A 24,766-nucleotide genomic window follows, 5' to 3' on the forward strand; every position below is an offset into this window, starting at 1 on the left:
ATGCAAGAGCTCACCAGAGTTCCTCTGCACTTCCCTCTTCGACTTCTGCCAAGGATCGACCGCTGACTGCTCCAGGACGCCTGCAAAACCGCAACAAAGTAGCAAGAAGACTACCAGCAACATTGTAGCGCCTCATCCTGCTGGCTTTCTCGACTGTTTCCTGGTGGTGCATGCTCTAAGGGCTGTCTGCCTTCACCCTGCACTGGAAGCCAAGAAGAAATCTCCTGTGGGTCGACGGAATCTTCCCCCTGCTAACGCAGGCACCAAACTTCTGCATCACTGGTCCTCTGGGTCCCCTCTCATCCTGACGAGTGTGGTCCTTGGAACACAGGAGCTAGGTCCAAGTATCTCCCACAGTCCAGTGGCCCTTCTGTCCAAATTTGGTGGAGGTAAGTCCTTGCCTCCCCACGCCAGACAGTAATTCTGTGTACTAGGTGAACTGCAGCTGCTCGGGCTTCTGTGCACTTTTCCAAGACTTCCTTTGTATACAGCCTAGCCCAGGTCCCCAGCACTCTGTCCTGCATTGCCCAACTCACTGAGTTGGGCTCCGACATCGTGGAACCCTCCTTTGTGACTCTGAGTCGACCATTGTCCTCAGATCTTCTAAGTGCCTGTTCTGGTACTTCTGTAGGTGCTGCAGCTTTTGCGGGGGCTCTCTGAGTTGCTGAGTGCCCCCTCTGCCTCCTCCTCCAAGGGGCGACCTCCTGGTCCTTCCTGGGCCTTGGCAGCACCCAAAATCCTCAACTGCAACTCTTGAGGCTAGCAAGGCTTGTTTGCGGTCTTTCTGCATGGAAACAACTCTGCATCCTCCAGCACAGCATTGGACATCTTCTGACCAAAGGAGAAGTTCCTGGCATCTTCCGTTGTTGCAGAATCTTTGGCTTCTTCCACCCAGAGGCTGCCCTTTTGCACCTTCATCCGGTGTTTAGTGGGCTCCTGCCCCTCTGGACACTTGCGTGACTCTTGGACTTGGTCCCCTTCCTTTACAGGTCCTCAGGTCCAGGAATCCGTCTTCAGTGTTTTGCTGACAGTTGTTGTCCTTGCAGAATCCCCTATCTTGACTTTACTGTCTTTATGGAGCAGTAGGGTAACTTTACTCCTACTTTTCAGGGTCTTGGGGTTGGGTATCTTGGACACCCTTAGTGTTTTCTAACAGTCCCAGCGACCCTCTACAACCTACACTAGGTCTGGGGTCCATTCGTGGTTCGCATTCCACTTTTGGAGTATATGGTTTGTGTTGCCCCTAGGCCTATTTCTACCTATTGCATTCTATTGTGATTCTACATTGTTTGCACTACTTTTCTAACTGTTACTTACCTGTTTTTGGTTTGTGTGCATATAATTTGTGTATATTACTTACCTACTAAGGGAGGGTATCCTCTGGGATACTTTTGGCATATTGTCACTGAGAGCGGACCTGTGTTTCATGGCTATCCTGCTAGTGCTACAAAACTCACAGGAGTGTGAGTTCGAGCACGAAGGTTGAGGTCCTCAAGTAGATTCCTGAGCTACAAAGAGACTTTGATAACATTAACAATTACACAGTATGGGAAATATATCGACCAAGCATAAGGTGGGGAAGATTACAATAACGCTGCAAAATTTATTATGTGATAAATCCTCCTTCCAAATCACAGTGGACAAAGTTGATAATCTGCTGCATGGGGCAGAAGGGAACTAAAAGCTGACAACAATGGTAAACTCGGTATAAAACATGAGCCTCTGACGTTATTGTGGATGATCGTAGAGTTCCTTTCTCTATGCATTGCTTTGAGATCTAAAAACACGTCCTTGGTGCATGTGAATAAGGGGAATAATCATGAGGTACAGTAGTTGCCATGGTGGCGGGCAGTAAAGAACCTATTGACTGTTTCTACCCTAGCCCGCTCTTGATTGTATAACAATCTGATGTGCGCTACTGTTATTCGGTTCATGCTGGGGGTTGCAGGTGGTAGGTACAGGCACCTGGACTATATTTTTTAATATCAGACATTGACACAGAGCAAGAGAGAGGGAGACTGAAAAGAGAAAAAGGATGGGGAAGAGAAAGATAGGAAAACAGTCACAAAAAGCGGAAGCAGGGATGAAACAGAACCTGCAAGAGTGAGATGAAGAATCAGGAAGAGTGTGGTCGTGGAAGAAGAAGGCAGCAGGTGGACTCAGGACTAGGTAGTGTTGGTATGTGGCAACCCCAGCATTCCGCAATGCTGGCAGTGGGCTCTTACAAATGTTGGACCTCTCAACCTATTTATTTATTTACTTATTTCCAAATTAAGCGCTGTTTGTGGGTATTGTACCGTGAAAGCTGTTCATTGTTCTGCATAAACCTCGAAGAAAACGCGACTCCTGCTAACACGTTACCATCCAGGTTACCATAGGACAATCCAATTGCTTCGGCAGTACCCAGAGGTCCCCAGAGGTCAAGCTATTTCATAATTGTGTGTAATCCACTTTAAAGATTTACGTGCAGGACTTTCAAAGACAATGGGAGGAGTTAATAATTACAGCTGTCCCAGAGTGAATAAGACACAAAGGTACCTGGACATAAATGTGCTCATTGTTTTATTTTACAATGTTTGACCTAGAGTCAAGGAATGTTAAGTAAGTTATTTAGCGATGTCAAACACCAGCACCACTTTTAATAGATAACATTCACTATTTCAAAACCGCAGTCAGTGTTTTCCCCAGTTCCTGTAATACTGTAGGTAGAGCAGTAATCTTCCGCCCCAGAATAATATTGTGGGACATATTTGGCATGTATAGCACCTTTCTGTGCATTCATAATTTCGGCTCAGCCTCACTGGCTTCCTCTGGTTAAATCAAAATGGTTGAATGAACATCCATCATACTTCCTGTAATATGGAGCTCAGTGCTTTAAATGGGCAGGTACTGTCCGGTACTGAGTGCTTGTGTTCTCAAGTTTGAAAGAGAGAGTACCTGCACTTCTAAGCACTCCAATAATATATTGACTGGAAGAGTACCAGCAAATCTCATGAACAAACACATGCAAGCACCCCAGACTTCAGTCCCAGACTTCACCCACCAAGGGGATGCCATGGGGATACAGGTAACCTTGTCTGACCGCAACCAAAGATTTCCTGTGGATCGCACTAGCTGGGTGACACCTCATAAGCTCTGCTAACACATCCTTCAAAGGCCTTTTTTACCCATATACCTATGACTGCAATATGGGGCAAAGACATTTTCTCATTTGTGTGTGACCAGTTACCATACCCATATGCAGATAAAAATATGTCAATTTTTCATTGTGCCGCCACTCACCTTATACCCACACAATGGGTATCACAGGAGGTGAAGCCCCCTCTGTAATACTAAGGTACGTGGGAGCGCTAAAACATGCACAAATACCTTTGCTCTCCCAGCACACTTAGGAAACATGTTCTGGGGCTTCATAAATGAATGAGTAAGACTCATAAATTTGTTGATGACTGGACTTTGAACATTTAGTATGAAACTGTTCCTGATATGTGTAGAATATGAAAGCAAACATTGGGGATTATTTATTGTTTGGGGGTGCGTGGCGCTGCATTGGTGAGTCTTGCATGCTTAGACTGTATTTAGCACTCTGATGATTGTATAAGCATTTTAATATAATCTCGTTCTTTACACTGCACAGTGAGGGAATTGGTTGGATGATGCAGTGCACAGGGCATGAGTGAACCTTTAAACTCTGATGTGTCAGTGTACTTCTTGAACCTGGACCTATTGCTGAAGAGCATTCTATTAAAAATAACAAAATGTTCAAATGTAAACAGGTTATTTCTCTTAGTGTATTCCTATGTGTCATCTGCTGCCTCTACACACTTATTTGAATTACAGCAGGAACTTTCTGGCTATTAGCTTTCAGAAGAAATATCATGCGAGATGCACCACGCTAACGGACAGCGTCACTGCAACGAGAGCTGCACCGCAGAGGATAAGGGACACGATATACTGCCCTCCACGGCAGCACCCCCGAATACCACCCTCCTCCACGGAGAGCAGGGTCAGCGAGGAGGCTCCGTTGCTGAACAACTCGTCTTCCCGTCCACCACTGGCCTCTACAGTCCACCTGAGGACGTTGACCTTCATCTCCATGTCGTTGATCATTTCGTCCACTTTCTCTATTTCAGCTGCAAGTTCACTCAGCTCTAGGTTCTCTTTGCTGTTGACAGTTTCATCATAGATGATGTTCTGGACACTTAGAGCCCTGGAGGCTATATGAGCTGTTGGTCCTGCAAACAGGATGATAGGATATTTAAAAAGATACAGCATCAATAGCTATAGTACATTTCTTCATTAAATGTCTTTTTATTTTTTATAATGTTATGTACAACACAACTACAAAAGGATTAAATAAGAGATATACACTGTAGGGTGCCACCGTAAACTCAATTATGTACTTGTTACTGCTGAATGTCTATGTATGTGAGTTTGTAATTGCAAATAAGTCTCGCAAGTAAATGTTTGTATTTTAGTGATTGTGTTCAACAGATACTTTTTTGTCTTTGTGTGATAAAGCTCATAATGTAATTCTGACATCCATCTATGTATTAAAAAAAAGGTCTTTCAGGAGTGTAGAGGATTCAAAATATCTCCTTCATGTGATCATTAAAGAAAACAGGGCCCCATCCTGCAGCATTAAGATGGAGATTCCAGTAAGACGGAATCAGGTGTGGGTGAGAGACCTGCCTCTGTTAACAGAGGGTCCTGTTCTCTCAGACTTCATTGTAAATTGGATACGTGATTTGTTGCATTTTGGCAAGAAGGACGATAGATGCCACATAATTGAGTGGACCAGGATTGGGCAGAGAAAGAAGGTCAAACGTCCTGACCTTGATCTTTTGGGGACAGACCTAATAGTAGACACATTCTTCATGTTTTAAAGTTTATTCATATTTGATCTAATATACAACCGAACTTGCAGTGTATCCTACAGATGACATATAATATATTTGTAGCAAACAGAGTATTTTGAATGTGCTACAAATGGAGGCAATGTATAGCTATTAAACAGTGCTTAATGAATTGAGTATAGTGTAAGCATGTACTACAGAAAGGATATTTTATTGACATAAGTCAGATCGACATATGAATGTTCCCTTTGTGAGAATGCTAACAATACACTTGTGCCTACTAAGAGGAAGTACAATACCTGGCAATTTAAAATTACAGAAAGAAACAGATCCAGTATTTTCAGGATCTTGTCTCCTCGCATGATATGCCTGGAGGCGATCCCAAAGGTCTTTAGCTCAAGAGTTCACAGGGAGAAGTATTGTATATACATCTGCCTTATTGTTGCATTAAACCAGGTCCTATGCCTACAACTGGATGCAAGGAGGAGGGACCTGCCCCCAGCACATAACTATCCTTCTCTTTATTATAACAAGTGCAACAGCCGTGATCAGAGTATATCCACTGGGGTGTGTCTAACCTAGCCTAGCAGTGCCACTAATGAGGGGGGCATTGTCCTGCTTGAGAGTGTTAGAGTTTTTGTGCGTTTATTATTTTGGTCCACATTAACAATGTGCAGTATGAGGATTCATCCTACATCAGCGTTTCCAAAACTGTGGGTCATGACCCGCTGGAGGGTCGTAAGATGATCTTTGGTTGGCCACAAAAGTCCAAGCAATAAATAAAGACGCCTTTAAATTCTATGTTTATCTTGTCACATTTGCTGTGCTTCAAAGACAGAGGGCAAATATCAGGCTGTGGTGGGAATTGGGGATCAAAAATGTGCTGTCTCTAAATGACAGTGCGCTAGCACACAATATTTTAGTTTAATTAAAAAATCGCCCTCCTCATGATCATTAAAGCTAGGTGGGTCACTAAAGTTTGTTCTAAAAATTGGGTTCTAAAACGTTTGGGAAGCACTGATTTAGATTTTATATGTCCCCTCTGATATAGAGCTATTGCATTGAAACAAGTTTCCTGTCTTGTAGAAGTGTGTTTACTATTCTCTTGTTAACTAGGCCTCATTTTGGTTCTAGATTCCATCTTGTTCAAAACAGATGCCTCCCGCTGCACATCACACTTAATTCTGTAGCACACAGTCAAGCCGAGTCATGTTTAAATTTTTCCACTGACTTTGTTCTTGCTATTCTCGATTAAAACATTCTAGCCTGGTCACAATAATGTTTATTTTCCAAGGACTTTCCACTAGCTTACAGTACCCTATACTTTCATAATAGGTTGCTGATGTTCATGTAACTAGTTTGTTCTACTATCTCTGGATGACATTAGCATGGAGTGGGCAGAATAAATATTCATGTAGTGGGATAGTGCTTGTGTACCAAGGCAATATGACACTCAATGAAGCTGTGCTCTAATTTGCTGAGAATGTAACATTTCTGCCCACACCATGATGATTTTACATTTTTATTGATTCAATATGCACAAACACTATATATATATTCACTTGATTTTGGTGGAGAGCCAGATATTTCTTTCATGCTACTAGTTTCTCTATTGAGTTTGCTGCCCACTTGAGACTTAAACTAATTCTGAGTTTGCACTATTCTGTAATGCTCTTTTTGCTGGATCCTTCATTACAATGATTCTATTATGATCTTTGCACCACACCGTTTGTGTTTTTGTAATAAACTCTTTAAATGTATTCTGCTGATCTAGAACTCAATTATTTAGTGGGCTCTTACTTAAATGACTGCATTTGAGATATGCTGAAAAGCGCCTACCCTCAGAGAACTCCTTGTACCTCAGAGACACATTGCTTCATGAAATTAAGGTTTAACACTGTCTCCAATTCATCAACCCTTGGGACTTGTGTTAAGGTAATATTTTGGGGTCTAAAATATTCATGTTGCCCGCACTCACAAGAGCACACCCTAAGAGGCGCAACTATTCTAATTCTGACATAAGGGATTTCAGTTTTTTTGGACAGGAGTCGGGACCCAGAGAGGTGTCAGTCCATTCCATGTCATGATCAAGAGTTCTGCGAAGCCTGCCTTGCAATATTTCTACACCAAAGGACACAACTATGCCAGGTGCAAAACGCCTGTCTCTGGGTGACAACATCTTTCACATGAGGTGTCTACTGTAGAATCAAATCACCTCTTACATGGCGTCATAAAGCACATTCTATGGATACATTTAAAATGATTCAATCTGTGCCTGCAACTTTAAGGTGAACACAAAAATAGTGGGTACCCAAATCCTCGAGATTTTGAGTTAAATACCAGCAGCAAAAAGAAAGAGTGTCCCTTGGGCCAGATCCAATCAAAAATATATTGACGGGGTATATTCTGGTTCAGTAATGCTTATTTTAGTGTGACATGCTTTATTAATAATTAATGATCTACTTGCACCAAAAGCTCTACCTGAATACATTCAACATATAACACATAGCAATATATATAAACATATGAGCTAAGGGCCAGACAAAACAAACACTATTAGACTCTTCCTTATGACTACAGTATGAAGAGGAGCAAAGTTTTGATGTCTTTCAGGTATGGGCTTCTTCGTGTCCGAGGTCGACATTTTGGTCCAATTCTCCAGGACCATCATCAAGACAAAACATGGTGTTGGTCCCAATGTACTAGGACAGCGCTAATTTCAAATAACAGCAAAGTTGGTTGTGTATCAGACCGGGAAAGGGACAGTTACTCTGTGCCATGCATCTCATACAAAGAATATTTGACTTAGTTTGCCCACAGTGTGCCTCCAAAATCAGGTACTTTAATAGAGAATTAACGACTATTCACTGTTAGTATGTTAGAACTGGCATCTTTTGGCATGTGTGCCCTGTCTTTTTGCCTTCTGGCCTGTTTAATGGTATGCTAGACTCTGTTTTTGCTGGTTTATTGTCTCAGCACACTTTACTACTGATGATCAGTGCTAAAGTGCAAGTGCTCCCTGTGTAAATTGTATTGGTGATTGGTTGAACCCTGATTGGCAAATCTGATTTACTGGTAAGTATCGAGTGATGTGCACCAGAGGTGCCCAGGGCCTGTAAATCAAACGCTACTAGTGGGCCTGCAGCACTGATTGTGCCACCCACAAGTAGCCCTGTAAACATGTCTCAGACCTGCCACTGCAGTGTCTGTGTGTGCAGTCCTGCACTGCCAATTCGACCTGGCAAGTGTACCCACTTTCCAGGCGCAAACCTTCCCTTTTACTACATGTAAGTCACCCCTAAGGTAGTACCTACCTAGAAAGCCCCAGGGGCAGGGTGTCGTGTATTTGAAAGGCAGGACATATATTGGTGTGTTTTATATGTCCTGATACTGAAATACTGCCAAATTGGGGTTTCACTATTGCAAGGCCCATCTCTCTCATAGTTAACATGGGGATAGCATTTAAATTCCTCTTGAGTGTAATTTCCGATTGGGGCAGATGGAGATATGGAGTTTGGGGTCTCTGAACTCACAATTAAAAAATATATATTTTTGTGGAGTTGGCTTTTAAATTGTCTGTTTGAAAATGCCACTTTTAGAAAGTGGGCATTTTCTTGCTGAACCATTCTGTGTCTCTGCCTGCCTGTGGAATCCACATCTGGGTCAGACTAACAGTTAGGCTGTTTTAAATTCCCTCTAGACCATGGGTACTCACAAACTTTTTCTCGGGGGCCAAAATTGCAGTATGGTTTGCGGCCGAGGGCCGCACTGAGGTGGGGGGGCGGGGCTTATAGGGGGCACAACCACCCCGCCCCCTTTTTCAAAACATTGCTAAACACACACAGCGCCATCTGCACACAGCGCCACCTGCTCTCACCCCTACCCCAGTAACACACACAGCGCCATACACACACAGCGCCATCTGCTCTCACCCCTACCCCAGTAACACACACACAGCGCACACACACAGCGCCATCTGCTCTCACCCCTACCCCAGTAACACACACAGCGCCATCTGCTCTCACCCCTACCCCAGTAACACACACACAGCGCACACACACAGCGCCATCTGCTCTCACCCCTACCCCAGTAACACACACAGCGCCATCTGCTCTCACCCCTACCCCAGTAACACACACAGCGCCATCTGCACACAGCGCCATACACACACAGCGCCATCTGCTCTCACCCCTACCCCAGTATCACACACAGCGCCATCTGCTCTTACCCCTACCCCAGTAACACACACAGCGCAATACACACACAGCGACATCTGCACACAGCGGCATCTGCTCTCACCCCTACCCCAGTAACACACACAGCGCCATCTGCTCTCACCCCTACCCCAGTATCACACACACAACGCACACACACAGCGCCATCTGCTCTCACCCCTACCCCAGTAACACACACACAGCGCACACACACAGCGCAATCTGCTCTCACCCCTACCCCAGTAACACACACACAGCGCACACACACAGTGCAATCTGCTCTCACCCCTACCCCAGTAACACACACACACTACATTAAAAACAAATAAATAAATAACCAAAGAGCCTTACCTGCCTCAATAAAGCACTGTAAAGATGCCACAATTGTAGAACGGCAGGCAGGCAGGCAGGCAGGCAGCAGAGGTGCAACCGGTAACAGGAATCAGACGAAAAAGCCCCGTAAAAGTTAGCTGCAAGCGCTGACTTTTATGGGGCTTTGGCTTCCAAGATCTTCACGGAAATGCCATAAATAATGGCCGCCGTAGGTAAACATAGAGGAGGGTCGCGGGAGCATGCGCAAAGAAGCAACGATTGCGCATGCTCCCGCGGCCCTCTTCTATGTTTATATACTGCGCCCATTATTATATGTCGTTTCCTGTACGTGTCCGCGGGCCGCCAAGGAAGGTCCGTGGGGCCGCTGGCGGCCCGCGGGCCGTACTTTGAGTAACGTCGCTCTAGACTATGACACAAAGGGAGCTGAGGTGTGTCCTGCACATCCTGATGAGTCTCCTAGAATAGCCTGAGGAGGGAGTAGCTGACACCTGCCCCTGAAAGGGCTGTGCCTGTTCTCACTCAATGCAGTCTCCGACACCCTGGAGTGTGTCTGGGGCCACGCCTGGGCAAAGGATGATTTTGTGTTCAACAGAGACTTTCCTTTGAAGTTTGCCTACTTCAAAGGCAGAAATGAGTATAAGTAGCGGACCCAAAACCCTAGACTTTTAGAACAATTCTGGATCAAAAGGAACCTCTGCCAAGGAGAAGAGCTGAAGAGCAGGAGGAGGAATCCTGTCCCTTTGCTGTGTGTGCTTTGCTTGGTTGGCCTGCTGTTGCTGCTTCTGCCTTAAAGAGGACAAAGACTGGACTTTGCTGTGTATCCTGCTTGTGAAGTTTCTCCAAGGGCTTAAAGTAGAGCTTGTCTCCAATGACGTCACTGCCTGCACCGTGACCTGATGACGTCGCACGGAGCCGTTCCCTGCTTTGCACCACAACCCTGGTCTCACCTGACGCATCACCGAGCCGCTGCTTGCACGTGACCTGTGGGCCCTCACTCTGCATCGCCTTGCTCACACTGCAGCCTTGGTATCCTCGCCGCCGCTGTACACTCAAACCGATGCCCTGCCTGAACCGTGGCCTGGGGACATCGCTAGTGAAGTACCCAAAGCACAGTCCCGTCCTCCACTTCAGCCCCGGTCCACCGACACCAATGCCATTGACTCCAGCATCACCAACAGATGCCACTGTCTGCACCGTGATCTTTGGGTGCCGCAGGGAGCCAGACTGACATTGTACCGCCACCTTGGGGCTACTGACAACAGTGCTTCAGCAATGATGATGCCGCTGCCTGCACCTGACCTGGAGACACTGCACATCGCACCACCCCACTTCACACGTCAGCCCTGCTCTTACCGATGCCGCAGGGTGCCGTCACCGAGCTGCAGCCTGCACTGTGACCTGTGGGCACCGCACGTTGCATCGTCCCGCTTCGCACCACAGCCCCGAAGTCATCAACACTAGTGCTCCTGACTTCGTCAACAGCCCAGAGTTCAATCTGCAACGCGTGTGGCTTCAAAGGCCCAACTACCTCTGCACCGACCTCCGGAACCGACACCCGCCAATGCCTGCCGATGCCAGCGATGCCGCACTCTGGATCTCCTGGCGAGGATCACAACGCCCTTAATTTCCAAGGTACTATTTGAAGGTCTTCCCGACACTTTAGCTGGCCCGCGACCCTGCGGTTGGCCTCAGCTGTTGATTTGTTGTTCACTATACTGTGATAGTCCCAGATGGAGCTATTGACTTCAAGGAACTGTATTTTTAAGTTAATTCTTGCACAAATCATATCTTTATTACTGTATGTTGGATTTTTCTTGTTTTGGTCTTGTTTTACATGGATAAATATTGGCTATTTCTTAAAAACTGGTGTGGTGTCCTTTTGTAGTGTTTTCACTGTATAACTGTGTGTTATGTGCAAATGCTTTACACATTGCTTCTGAGATAAGCCTAAGTTCTCATGCCAAGCTACCAAATGGGTGAGCAGAGGTTATCTGAGCTGGGTATCTCCCTTGCCCTGACTAAAATGAGGGTCTCTACTTGGACAGGGTGTAAATCAAATGCCAAATAGAGACCCATTTCTAACAGTAGAGCAGAAAGACAAGTTGATGGATCAAGCAGCAGTCTGGTGCAGGCCGTGGTATCTGTGTGATGTCTGGTACCAGTGCATGATGGGGCCAGCACCAGCCATCAGGTGGACTCTTGAGATATCTCAAATTCCTAGCACTGGCTTCTGCAGCCTGCCACAAGCTGAAAATATTTCAAGGGGAACCATTTGATGTCAAGTTATGCATCCCGGTACTACAACCATTGAAGAAACTTTGAACTGTGAGCAATGTTTCAACATGATGGCTATGAAGTCTATGTTTCAACCTAGAAATAAGCTGTTTGTGGTAAGGAAAGTGGTATTGGCACATTTACTTCCTCGAGGAATCATCATTGTTTATTGAGCCTAACCCTGGTGGCTATTTGTTACTTTGCAGCTAAAGAGCCTTTATGCACACTCTTGCTGGTGCTTGTCAATATAACCAAGGGGTATCTAACCTATTTAATAACAAGAGTTACTAACGTTTAATGAAAATCATCCTGAACTACTAATACTATTAGAGTTGTTGACCACATAGACACGATGACATTAGTGTTCCCTATATGCAAGATTACCAGCAGTGTTCACCTCAATGTATCAGGCACTGTGCCTAGCAGTAATGTACAAAGTAATTTGTCAATATGGAATGCCTCTTTATGTGAAATACATAACAGCCATAGTTACAATGCCTCTGGCACCAAGTTAATACCATTTGTAATAGGCCTCCTCAGCACCACATGAGTTATTAGTCAAATATCATTTAAAATTTATTTTGGAAATTCCACCATTTCTTATCCAAATATTGCATATCAGTTCTAAAAATACACACATTTTCATCTTGAGTAGACACTCTTTAATTGTGGAATACATACATTAATTCAACCAAGCAAAAGCTCCTATTTTAATAGGCTGAACAGCACACAGCAGAGCTACCAAATGTACATGTTTATATTTTTCTTTTAGGACTGCCAGACTTTTCCTGCCATTCCCAAACAGGAAAAAAGTGTATCAGGTGGATTGTGCGAGGAACTTAGACCAACGGACCGATGTCTGTGAGACTGTCAGTCTCAAGTTTCCACTGCTGAAGCCAGCACAAGGTTTTCTGACAAAAGTTGAGTGATTGGACAACACTAAACAGAGCAGGTGAGGCAACAGTTTGGCAGACAGGATACCCTAAAAAGTTTGAAGTACTCTGTCAACCAAACTCTAAGTAACCCACTAACGTCTTGGAACTGTGCATTTTGGACATTGTGTTTTATCAGCATACCATCTGTGATGTTGAGAGAAATCGAGATTGTAATTTAACATCAAATAGTTGTGATTAAATTGTCACTGCAAAGTTACTCTCTGGTAATATGTGGATCCTGTCATTTGCATTGTGGTGGAAAATGGCCCTGTCTGAAGGGTCACCCCAAACTTTTTGCCTTCCTTATCCTCTCATTCTGACCTAATTCTTGTTGGTTTTAAGAGTCTAGGTACTTTACCACTGCTGACCAGTGCTAAAGTGCATCTGCTCTTTCCTCTAAGCATGTGTAACATTGGTTCCTACCCAATTGACATATTTAATTTACGTGTAAGTCCCTAGTAAAGTGCACTACATGTGCCCAGGGCTTGTAAATTAATGGTACTAGTGGGCCTGCAGCACTGATTGTGCCACCCACAAATGTAGCCCCTTAACCATGTCTCAGGCCTGTCATTGCAAGGCCTGTGTGTGCAGTTTCACTGCCACTTCGATTTGGCATTTAAAACTACTTGCCAAGCCTTAAACTCCCCTTTTTCTACATATAGGTCACCCCTAAGGTTAGGTAAGCCATAGGGGAGTGTGCTATGTAAGTAAAAGACAGGACATGTATTTACATGTTTTACACGTCCTGATAGTGAAAAACTATTTTTGAAATGGCACTTTTAGAAAGTGGACATTTCCTTGCACTTATTGCCATTTGTGCTTTGCAGACTGTCTCCATTCCACGCCTGGTCTGTGCTGGTTGACAGCTACCCTTGTGCATTTCACTCAGACAGCTATAAACAAAGGACACTCAGTCACATCTGCATTCATCTGCATACTGAATGGGTCTCTCTGGGCAGGGAGGGTGGAGAGGTTCTCTCTTACACTTCAAAGGCCAGTGGCCTGCCCCCACACAAAAGACTGATAACCCCCCACAGGGAACCTGGCAGACATGACTGGGCTGAAAGGAGAACTTGTGTACTTCAAAACCACTCTTTGAAGTTTTCCCCACTTCAAAGGCACTTTTGGGTATATATGCTAGGTCTCTGACCCCACCAAATCAGACACTTCTGGATTTACACCTGGACTCTGTCAGAGGGACTGCCTGGCTGCCCAAAGGACGCATCTGGACTGCTTTGGTGTTGCCTTGCTACCTGCTGGCCTCTGACTCTGCTGGAAGGACTCTACCTTCCCCACAAATGCTCTCCAAGGGCTTGGATTGAGCTTGCCCCCTGTTCTGAAGTCTCAGGGCTACAAAGACTTCATCCTAGAGAAGAAAATCCCTGTGCGTTGGAAAATCGACACAACGCCGGCAGAAATCGCTGCAGCGCCTGCCTCGCAGAGGAAAAATTGATGCATCCCCTACCGGATTGATCCAGCACCCTCTTCTTCTACCAACGCATCAAGGATTTTCAACGCATCGTCTCTGGGTGTCAAAATATCTCTGCATCGCAGTGAGGAACCAAGGCTGTGCTCCTGGAAATCGATGCATAAATGACTCGCCTGTGCCGGGCCGGAAAAATGTGACACAGCACATTATTTTTCAAAGCATTTCCTCCTCTGCGCCCTCCTGTGCGTCATTTTTTATACATCCCTGGTAGTGTGTGTTACAAGGATATAACCACTGATTCTTAAGGATTGAGGCTCATTTAAACCTTTAAAAAGTGATATCTCGGCTTATGCATATTGTATTTTTGTCATTTTTATCTTATCTTGTTTAGATAAACATTATCTATTTTTCTAAATTGGTGTGGAGTACCTTTTGTGGTGTTTTCACTGTGTTACTGTATGAGTTATTGCACAAATACTTTACACATTGCCTTCTAAGTTAAGCCTGCCTGCTCTGTGCCAAGCTACCAGAGGGTGAGCTCAGGATAATTTGGATTGTGTTGTGACTTACTCTGATTAGGAATGTGGTCCCTACATACCTCTGCCAACTAGAGACCCAATTTTTAACCACTGCATCATTATGTTATATTGTGTGCTACAGGCAAAGTATTTATTAATGATTGCAGGAGTAACATTATGGTTGCAACTGTAATTGCATTTATATAGCGCTTACTATCTCTGATGAGGCATTGAGCGCTGTGTAGTGAGTAACATGCTACTCCGGAACCCAAATTAGTGGTTAATGCAGTGGTTATTGTTATGTTGCAGGGTTAAGGTTTTAAAGAAAGAGATTTGGTTGTGATCTATGACATAAGGTGTGAGCTATTTGCAGAGATACAATAAGAGAGATTGGGGCAGGCAGGCATGAGAGTGAGAGGAGGTTAAACCTAGAAATACAAGGAATGTAGATGATGGAAGATAAGGAAAGGTTCACTCTAAAGAAGGAAAAGACAGGGATCAATCAGGCTGCACTTCAGTGGTCAGCAGTGGTCAGGTGTCCTTGGCTACCAACTCACCAAGGTAGGTTTCTTTTGCTTTTAAGGTCACATAGCTGTAATAGGGAGTCAGCTAGCTGACCCTTGGAGTCACCTTCTTTGTCTGTGACTCAAGGACAACTTTTCCACAACTAGAACACCATAGGCACAGTCCTTTATTTGGTAGCCGAGGTGTAGCAGGTGCAGTCCTGTCTTTGGTGCAGCCTATCTTTGCTGGGTCTTGGGAACAGCAGAGCAGTCCTTCTTCAGTCCTCTCTCCATTACAGATGTGATCTAAGGTTTGGGTGCCAAGGGTGGCACTTTTATGCCTAGGCTTCCCACAAAAATTGCAGAAATCTTAATAGTCAATGTGCATTTCAATGCTTCTCAACTGAATACTGCATGATTCTTCTTTGAAAGAGACAATCTGTTGAAATAGAAATGTACCCATGCATTCTTCCCCCTCCATTTATTGTACACATGTTGTCTCTATCTCACGTGTATCCTCAGTCACCATAATCAAAAAAAAAAAAAAACAATTTCAAATAGATTTAGGATCGGAGACCTTGTGATATTACCCCATACGACTTGCATATTTACAAATGAATCTAGCCCTGGACTCGGCAATGCCAAAGAGATACACTAACTGGTCATAATCAGTAGTCTGCTGTGCCTTCCTTATTTGCTGAAACCATTCCTCAGAATCTGTCCTACTTACTTGTTCTTCTGAAATGGTGTGTCATGGGTATTCTACTATTGTTTTGCCAAATTACATTTGGGCTATTTTAGCCTGCCTAATACTGATCACAATGTTGTATCATGCCTTTGTGTGATATCCCTCAGTAGATGGTAACTGCCCTGAAAAGTAATAACATGTAAATTCCTTATCTAAATTATTATTGATCATCTGTAAAATCAAGAATGCTTTTATCAGATGACCCTTGGCAGGCCAACCATCTACTATGCACTATTTCACTTTTCATAGAAGTATTGCCTTCTAACAAACGTATCCATCATGAGAAATATTTGCATTTATGTATTCTTGCTGCCATAAAACTATCATCTTCAACTAGCAATCTTGACAGACAACCAATGTAACATTCTTCTTTCAAGGAATATATTCTGTTCTAAAACAATATTAATGCATTGTTAACATTCAGATGGACATCCCGGATGTTGCCCTCCCTGCACCCTTGAAAGTAAATATTCACCATTGGTTGTGTACATTCTGCATCCCAAACACCCCAACCATTCTTACTTTCATGCCCTAATGGCTCAAAAAAAGCTTCATTCTCATTGTTACAGTGGTTATTTTTTCAGCATTTCTCAAATGTTTTGTAACATAGGCAATGGTGACGTTTACACCAGCTTTCAATTGTACTAGTGCAATTTGTGTCCCTGCATCGCTAGCATCAGTGTATAAAACACACTTTTTGTATCAAACAATTTTAAAACAAGTGCAGAAGCAATCTGCATTTTAAAGTCCCTTGAATTCCCTTTAACATTCCTTGCTCAATGCAAATGTTTTTCTAATAATTTACTCATCATCTTGGTTCTGTCAGCAAACATAGCAATAAACTGGGAAGGAGATTCTGCTAATCCTAAAAATGTTCGTAATTTATTTTTATTTTAGGGTGAGACTCCTCAATGGCATTCACTACATTTGTGGGAAATGCAATTCTTGTTTAATTTATGTTCAAGGTAATCATCTTCTTTCACCCCAGTTTTGCACTTCTCATAGTTTATGGTCAGACATTTTGTGTTTGAAAAAAAAACTACTTGAAGGGTCTCATTGTGTTGTTTTTCATTTGCACCAAAAACTAAGATGTTGTCTTGACAATATGTCCTGACAGAGTATTGTGTTACGACTATCTAGGAATCATCCTGTCTGATAAGTTTAAGAGGGACCCTCAAATCCTAAAAAGTTTCCTGATGCTGTTGCACAGGTCTAATGCAATTTTGCGACTTTTTAGAGAGTCCTCTACTTGACCAATTTCACCTGTTCTTGAGGTATATGGCGCCAAGGATATTTGGGGGTATGTTAATACATAGAGTTTAGCGGTATCTGAAAACAATTTTTATAGAGCTATAGCGACATTTCCAGTAAGAACACCACTCATCCCCCTGCGCTACCACTTAGGCGTTAATGGGGTGATCGATCTTGTTCAGCTGAAACCCCTTCTTTACCGGTTTTGTATCTGGTCTACCCCTAAATTGGTTGCTTTTAGAGACATTTTAAATGATTTGAAAAGAATGTATTGTGCCCTAAAAGTACCCTGGTTGAGGTTTATACATACCTTGAGGCAGAGATTGATGCTGGATGCACTTTGGGAGCCCCCTGATCGAATCCGTAAAGCGGACCAACAGGCTGTGAAGTCAGATGTTTGGTGTCATATCCTGGCGAACCAACAAGGCAGGGCTAGTCATGGCCACCTAACTGAAAAGTTCCTTGGGGTCAAGCCATAGCCAATGTTTAAAGCTTTTTTGGATACTGTAACCCCCTCCCCCAACCCCCTTTGGCTAAAAGCCTTTACATGCAATTTAGATATGGCTCCCTGCCTGTGAATGCGTTCTGAAGCTCATGGCATGAAGGAGGCACGTTCGCCTTACGTCCAATCTGCGAATCTGCTACTGAGACAGTGAATCGTATTGTCACAGTATGCTCAGGTTATCAAGAAATAAGGCGGCGTTGGTTTAGACCCATTTGCGCATCTCTAGGGACTACCAGGTGATGATTTGCCTATTTAGAACTAACACAGAAGAGCCTGTTGGGTATTCAGTGAGTCGCTTTCTTCTCAGTGTTTGGTACAAGCGAGCTAAGATTCTAGCTTGAGGTTCACAAGCTTGATTAATGTCCTGATTTTCTCTTTACCTTTGCCATACAGGGAGAACCAGGATAGGGCTAGAACTTCGGCAAGGTGGTGATCAAGAGATGACAAGGGCTAAAAACTACTGCAACCTAGTGGGTGTTCTAACCAGTAAATTGGGCAGGGTTAGAATCTAGACAAGAGGCTGCTTGAGAGGTGGTAGGGATATACTTCTAGATAACATACACTTTAATCACGAGCTGCATTTAGATACGTGCGTTTTTAATGAAGACTTAAAAGTAGGGATGAGTGTTCTCCGTAGGGCAATAAGACGGGTTTAGTTATTCCTTATCCTTAATGTGCTCAGCCTGTGCCTATTTTATCTTCTTTTGTTTTTCTATCACTTTTTATGAACACTGGGTGCCAAAATGCTCTTGTTCACTGTTTTTATTCCAGTTTAATGTTATGAAAGTTTGTATTTATTGATTTAGTTTTATGTACTTTTATGGCCTTAAGTGCCAAAATAAAGTATAGGAAGTAAGTAAATGTGTCACATAGTCACTTCCTTAAACATTCTGTGCATTGCCCCATAGAACACTCCTGCAGCAGAAGCTAGGCCAAATGGCATACAGTTGTATCTGAAAGCTTCTTCGAAGTTATAAAAGAGGTCAGATGTAAATATATTAAGTGATACTCTGACAGATCTAAAGGGGAGGTCACCTCTGCACCCTTCAATGTTGTCAGCATTTCACCAGTGTTAGGCGTAGGATGCCAATGGATCTCAATTTCTTTATTCAGATCCCTTAGATCAACACTGAGAATTAACCTGTCGCTGGGGTTCTTGCGTATTATGACTGATGCTAATCAGATATCTCTACGCATTTGATTATATTTTCCTTGTACATTTATCAAGTTCTTCTTTCAAAGATTCTCACATTAACAGAGGCACATTTCTTAACTTTGGGCCTTTAGGAACAGGCCCTACTTCCAAATTATTGCATGCTCAAACCCTTTCAATAATCTTAGCACCTCAATGAATACTTCAGTATTTCTCATTTCCATGTTTGGGTGCCATACAAAGCCAATTTTGTGTCTGGTGGTTTCAATTTTAGTACACTGAAAATGGGTAATAGCAACCCTGTACCCCCAAAGACAGCGTAACTTGCCTCTGAATAGGCTAGTACTTTCACTTCCTTACCCTCAATTATTACAACACAAAGCGGCGTATCTTTCCTTTTTCTAGGACTTCACTAATCTGTAAAACCAGTTCTCAAGGTTTTCACTACCTCATTGCCTATCTCCTGACCTCTCAGCCTGTCTTCCGTTGCACTTGCAAGCATAATGGCACTAACTTTTTACATCACTTCCGCAATGGTGGGACAGTTTTCCTCTGCCTCTACATTTCCCTTGATACAACATCTAAGGCATTTGTAGTTTTAACTTATCCTTTCATTCCTGGTTTGATATTCTTTGAAAAAAAATTCTCACCTTTATGTTCATTATAGCCTTACGTGTTACACTATTAATAGGCATAGTTGCTTCCAAGCACACATTCTTGTACCTTGAGAGGTAATCTCCTTCCTTCGTATTATTTCAAAAGCTTTCTGAAGCCTTACATCCAAGTGTTCAATGGCTGTTCGTGAACATATAGACTTTGAATTGTAAATCACCTTCTTGTTGATATCTTGCCCGTATTTATACTTTTTTAGCGCCGCATTTGCGCCGCTTTTTGACGCAAAAACGGCGCAAACTTACAAAATACAATTGTATTTTGCAAGTTTGCGCCGCTTTTGCGTCAAAAAGTGACGCAAATGCGGCGCTAAAAAAGTATAAATACGGGCCAAGCTTATCTCCTCGTTATATTTTAGTTGCAGGCACCTGCAAGTGTCTTAAAGCTATAACATGATTCTCTCCTGTTGAGACTTGCCCATAAATTTGAATCTTTCTACCACTTCATTACCTTGCTTTCTAGAATTCGTATCCAACTAATTGTCTGCTTGCGGGGGCGGCTGTTTTAACGCTTGACTTCCCTCTATAAGTAAACCGCGGTTTAGCATAGCTAGTTTCCTTGAGGCTGCGAAAATATCCCCTTCTACAGTATCCACGTAAGCCACAAATCCTCCTTTCCATTCTTCGTATACCAGCAATGATTTTCGAAGATTATTTAAAAATAGAGGTAGAGCAGGCATGACCTCTATAGCTCATTTACAATCTTAAAAAATATAACAAGAGAAATCAAAATATTTTGTTAAAAATGCTCCCTTTTTATATCTTAAAAAAAAGAATTATGATACATTTACTTGTTAATTCTCTGAACAAAACTAAAAAAATTCTCCGTTGAATGTTTGCTTTCAATTTTATTTTTCAATGGCTTTCACGCTTATTGTCATGCTTATTGTCATTGACGTTCTTCCTGCACTCCACCAGATGGCAGCCTTCACCCGCATTTGTTGATGCTACTTGTAATCAGGTGTTTCTTCTTCCTTATTTGCATCTTTTCTTCCTCATGCCATCCAGACCTCGCCGTCCATGAAGGAAAAATAGTCAGGCCGTTCTGAGTGCAGGATCGTGTATGTTTGCGATGCCACAATAACGCAGGAATGCGTCACTTCCCAAGTAGGTTTGACGCCCAGACCAGGCTCAGAAATACGCCATTCCTCCTGCTATCGAAGGCTTAGCGCAAAATACGTCAGGCGAATATTCCTGATCAGTGGTCTAATTGGAAAACAATTATTCCGGGAACCCATAAATTGGGGGTTAAGGTGTGGCAGGGGAAGGGGGCATTATAATTACGATGGGCGGAACTTGAAAAACGTAGGCCCAGATTTATACTTGCTTTGCGCTGAATTAGTGTCATTTTTTTAATGCTAACTCAGCGCAAACTTAATTCTATATTCATACTTTGACAGTAGACCCGTCTAGTGTCAAAATATTGGAGTTAACTTCATTTTTTGAATGCGTGAAACCACCTTGCGTCAATGAGATGCAAGGTAGGTGTTCCCGCCAAAAAATGACTCTAAGCTCCTTACGCCATATTTATCCACCTGGGCAAAAATGATGCATGGGTGAGAGGTGCAGGTTCAGTATGGCTATGACGTTTTCACCACATCTGACCCCATTGCGTTGTGAGGATGTGTCATGTCCCCTCTAGTGATAGTACACTGATACAAAGGTGCACCACACAACACATGGTACATACATACTGAGCATCAGTTGGGATTCCAAAATATATGTCCCAGGTCCTTGAGCCAATACCTAGGATTGTCATATTCAACAACACAGTGCTAAGAACACTTTGCACAAGGCCCGGAACTCACACCACACCACACCACAAAAATGTGTGAGACACAACCAAATCAAAATAACAACTGCCATGCAACATGACAAACCTGTTGCAAGCCTAAACAACAACTTACACCTCTTAATCTTTTGCAGGGAATTGGGGTTATGGCCTGCAGCCATGGATGATGAGCACATTTGCAAACCCAAGCACAGCAGCAGAGCGTGAATACAATGAGGGACACCGTAAGACACACAATATCGTGGAAAGCACATTTGGCATACTGAAAACAAGATTCAGGTGCCTGGTCCTCACAGGAGGCAACCTTCTATATGCCCCACCCATTGTGTGAAAAATCAACCTGACATTTTCTGTCCTGCACAACATATGTGTGAAGATGAATGTTCCAATGTATCACCAGGTAGAAGACCTGCCTGAGGAGGAGGAGGATGGTGGTGACGATATGGAGGGGGGACAGTACAACACAGCTGCAGGGGTATGCCGAAGACAGCACATAGTTGATAACTTTTACTCTTAAGAACCACTGAATTCACCTTGCCAATTTTGTAAATAAACACTTCACTAATGCAATCAATCCTGCTTTGGTCTTTTCAATCTCCACTACACACAGCATAGGAATGTGAGTCAAAGGCCAGGGATCATTTTACAAATAGGAATCTGACAAGTACTGTTGCAACATCATATGTGATGTGTAAGATTGTACTACCACCATCACAGACATCACTGACAGCCTCATCACTGGTATGTGACAACTGAAGGACACAATCTATGGACCACTACATATTTTGCCAACTTATAAGTCAATAGGTCATCAGACACAACTACATCATGTCTAAATAGGATGTATGCAAGTGGCCCACACATGAGGTAGTTAATGTAAATAAATAGAAATTAAGTCATGTTGGAAAGTCACAACTCAGTGTGAGAGTTACAATGGCTTCAGGGAACATATGTGACAAGGGGGGCATCATTATTAACAATGGTCATCATGATTTGCCCAGGAATTACAACCAATGGCAGAAGTTGGGCCTGCGCAGTATATCCATGTTAATCTGTCCTGCCACTGCCATGGGGAACAATCCTGACACGGGGTACACATGATCTCACACATTGAACGGACACGTTGGTGGAATGCACATCAGCATGGATGAGACCATACGCAGCTAGGGCTGCAGGTCCACCACACAAAACCAACAACAATTGGTAATTGCAACAAGTTCAATCAAACTTTTGTGATCAAAACATATTCTGGGTGGAATGTAGACAGAGTGTGTCTTACGCACTATGTATCAAATATGTACACGTCAGACAAATATGCATGCTTCACCCAAGTCTCCATAAACTCAAAATCTACATATGGAGACAGTTGTCGGGTAATAATTCCTAGGTAGCAATGGTTCACCCATCATCAACAACGCCTGACCTGTGTATGTAGCTTAAAATATTATGCTCTGTATGACAACATCACACATCACAGACAAAAACACAATACATAATCACAAATCAAAACTATTGAAGTGAATAGAATGTCAAACATATGAGAATGCACTGTTGTCACACATGCATAAATATGCACAACGTGCAACAATTTGCATGCTCTTGTGTCTGTAACACACATACTGGTGGAACAGACCAATCACACCCTTGTCACATTGTTGCATGGACTACCACATGTGGCCATACCCAAAATGCCACACTGCAGCACAGCCCATATCATATGTATGTTGATTCAGAGTGCATCTAAGGACATTGCAAAAAAACACGCAATCAGGAATTGAGCAAAAAAATATAATGCAAATGCGTCTAAAACATCTGCAAACGTAAAGTAAATGACACATGGGACCTTAGTGTGAATTCCACCTTCGCACACCTCTCAATGCTGCCTTCAGGGAAATCGATGCATAACCTTCATGTGTTCATATAAACGACGCATGTACATTATGCATCTAAAAAAAAGTACGCAAATGTCAAATGCGTCAAATAAATACACGCATAACTGACAAAAGTGACGCACGGGGACAGGAAGTGATGTAATAGGAAATCCTGTCTACAAGCATGGCACAGTGGGTGTAGTTTCACTTTCTCTTTACATTCTGTGCCTTTCTGACTGTGTGGTTGTGTTTTGGAGCTGGTGATTGTGTCTTGGATGTTGATTTCAGTTTGTGGTGTCCTTCCTGTCATGTCCTGTCATTAATTGTGTGCATTTTGTCCCAATTGTTGTAATTCTGTGTGTTTATTGTCTACATTTGTATTTGTACTGTGGGGTGTCTATTCTGGGTAGTTTAGCATTTGGAATAGTTAGGATTAATGGTGTTAAGTTTCCATTTATTTTTCCTTTTTGTCTTGGTATTTGGGGTCAACTTTGACCATTTACAACATGTCTGGCAGGGGAGGCTGACAAGGATGTCAGAGGAAAAGTTAGGTGGATTTGTGTGGCTGGTATGCCACTACCTTCCCATGATGCTAGGGATGGGTGGCCGGGTCATCATGGGATAATGGATGGAGGCTAGGCAGCTGCGGTGGGGCAAGGTGCTCCACCACTTGAAGAGAGTGTACAGGAGTGCAGGAATGAGCACGAGCTCAAGCATCGCTGGGCAGATCTGGTGGCCAGGGAGCAGGATCTGCTTGATCACCTAGGTGTCGAGATCGGCATACCTGCTAGTGATTCTTGCATTGGCATACTATTTACTGTTCATTGCTCTTGAATGGCAGTAGCAGATGATTTGGGTGCTGCATGCAATGCTTGTGGACAGGTTGTATGCAACCAGAATGAAGTGTATCTGCACCAGTCTAAGCCTGGAGTTCACATGTGAAACCATGATACCAATGTAGGTCAAATGTCTGGTGAGTCCTGCACAATCATCACGTAGGCACACATTTCAGAGGACATGGCGACACCTGTGCCCCGGCATAGTGTCATGTATGAAATGCCAAGGCACCGCCAGCCTACCATATTTTCCCTGGATTGTGTCAACAAAGTTGGGCAATGCATGTATAGCGCAACTTTGTCATCATTCAATGCAAATGCCACAGCCCCTACCTTTATGTTAGCAAAGGGGGCTTACCCGCCTTTGGTGGTAATGTATATGGGGAATTTGATACTATTAGACAACTTTGCTACATCAGTCATGGACTAATCAACGCATGATCATTGCAGACTTAAAATTGAACTGCATGTCTATCACAAAGCACCTCTGGGTGCTCTTCAGGATGGGCTTGAGTACCTGAGTCATATGTCTTGCAAAGCACCAGGGTAGTGCCCTGTTTTTTTACACAACTCCTCCTTATACCATGTTGTTCCGTCTTATATAGATGGCCCACATATGGTTGTTGCAGGGTGTAGCACTACATGAGTTTCTGGCCCAGTGTCAGTGTTCAGATTTGTGGCTCTTACTCACCTGAGTGTCTGTGTCATTGTGTGATCGTAGTGGTGTGTCTGTTGCACTCTTTTCCACTAGGATAACTAGCTCACTCCTCTCAACTATTTCACACTGAAACTTGTTGTCCACTTGCAGTGACTGTGATATGACACTAAGCATGGTTTTCAATTCATGTCTTACAGGTGGACCTGCCTCCTACACAAT

At 43.3% G+C, this 24,766-nt stretch overlaps 1 protein-coding gene across 1 annotated transcript in view; it reads right to left on the reverse strand.

Moving 5' to 3' along the window:
- Positions 1–1,608: 1,608 nt before the first annotated feature.
- The window catches only part of LOC138268486 (regulator of G-protein signaling 9-binding protein B-like), a 44,708-nt gene continuing 21,550 nt past the window's right edge, over positions 1,609–24,766 (reverse strand). The window contains exon 3 of the mRNA XM_069218197.1: positions 1,609–4,235. Within this exon, the coding sequence (XP_069074298.1) occupies positions 3,877–4,235 (359 nt within the window). The 3' untranslated portion in view covers positions 1,609–3,876. The remainder of the gene's footprint in view (positions 4,236–24,766) is intronic.

This window comes from Pleurodeles waltl, chromosome 2_1 (assembly GCF_031143425.1).
Source record: "Pleurodeles waltl isolate 20211129_DDA chromosome 2_1, aPleWal1.hap1.20221129, whole genome shotgun sequence".
NCBI lineage: Eukaryota > Metazoa > Chordata > Amphibia > Caudata > Salamandridae > Pleurodeles > Pleurodeles waltl.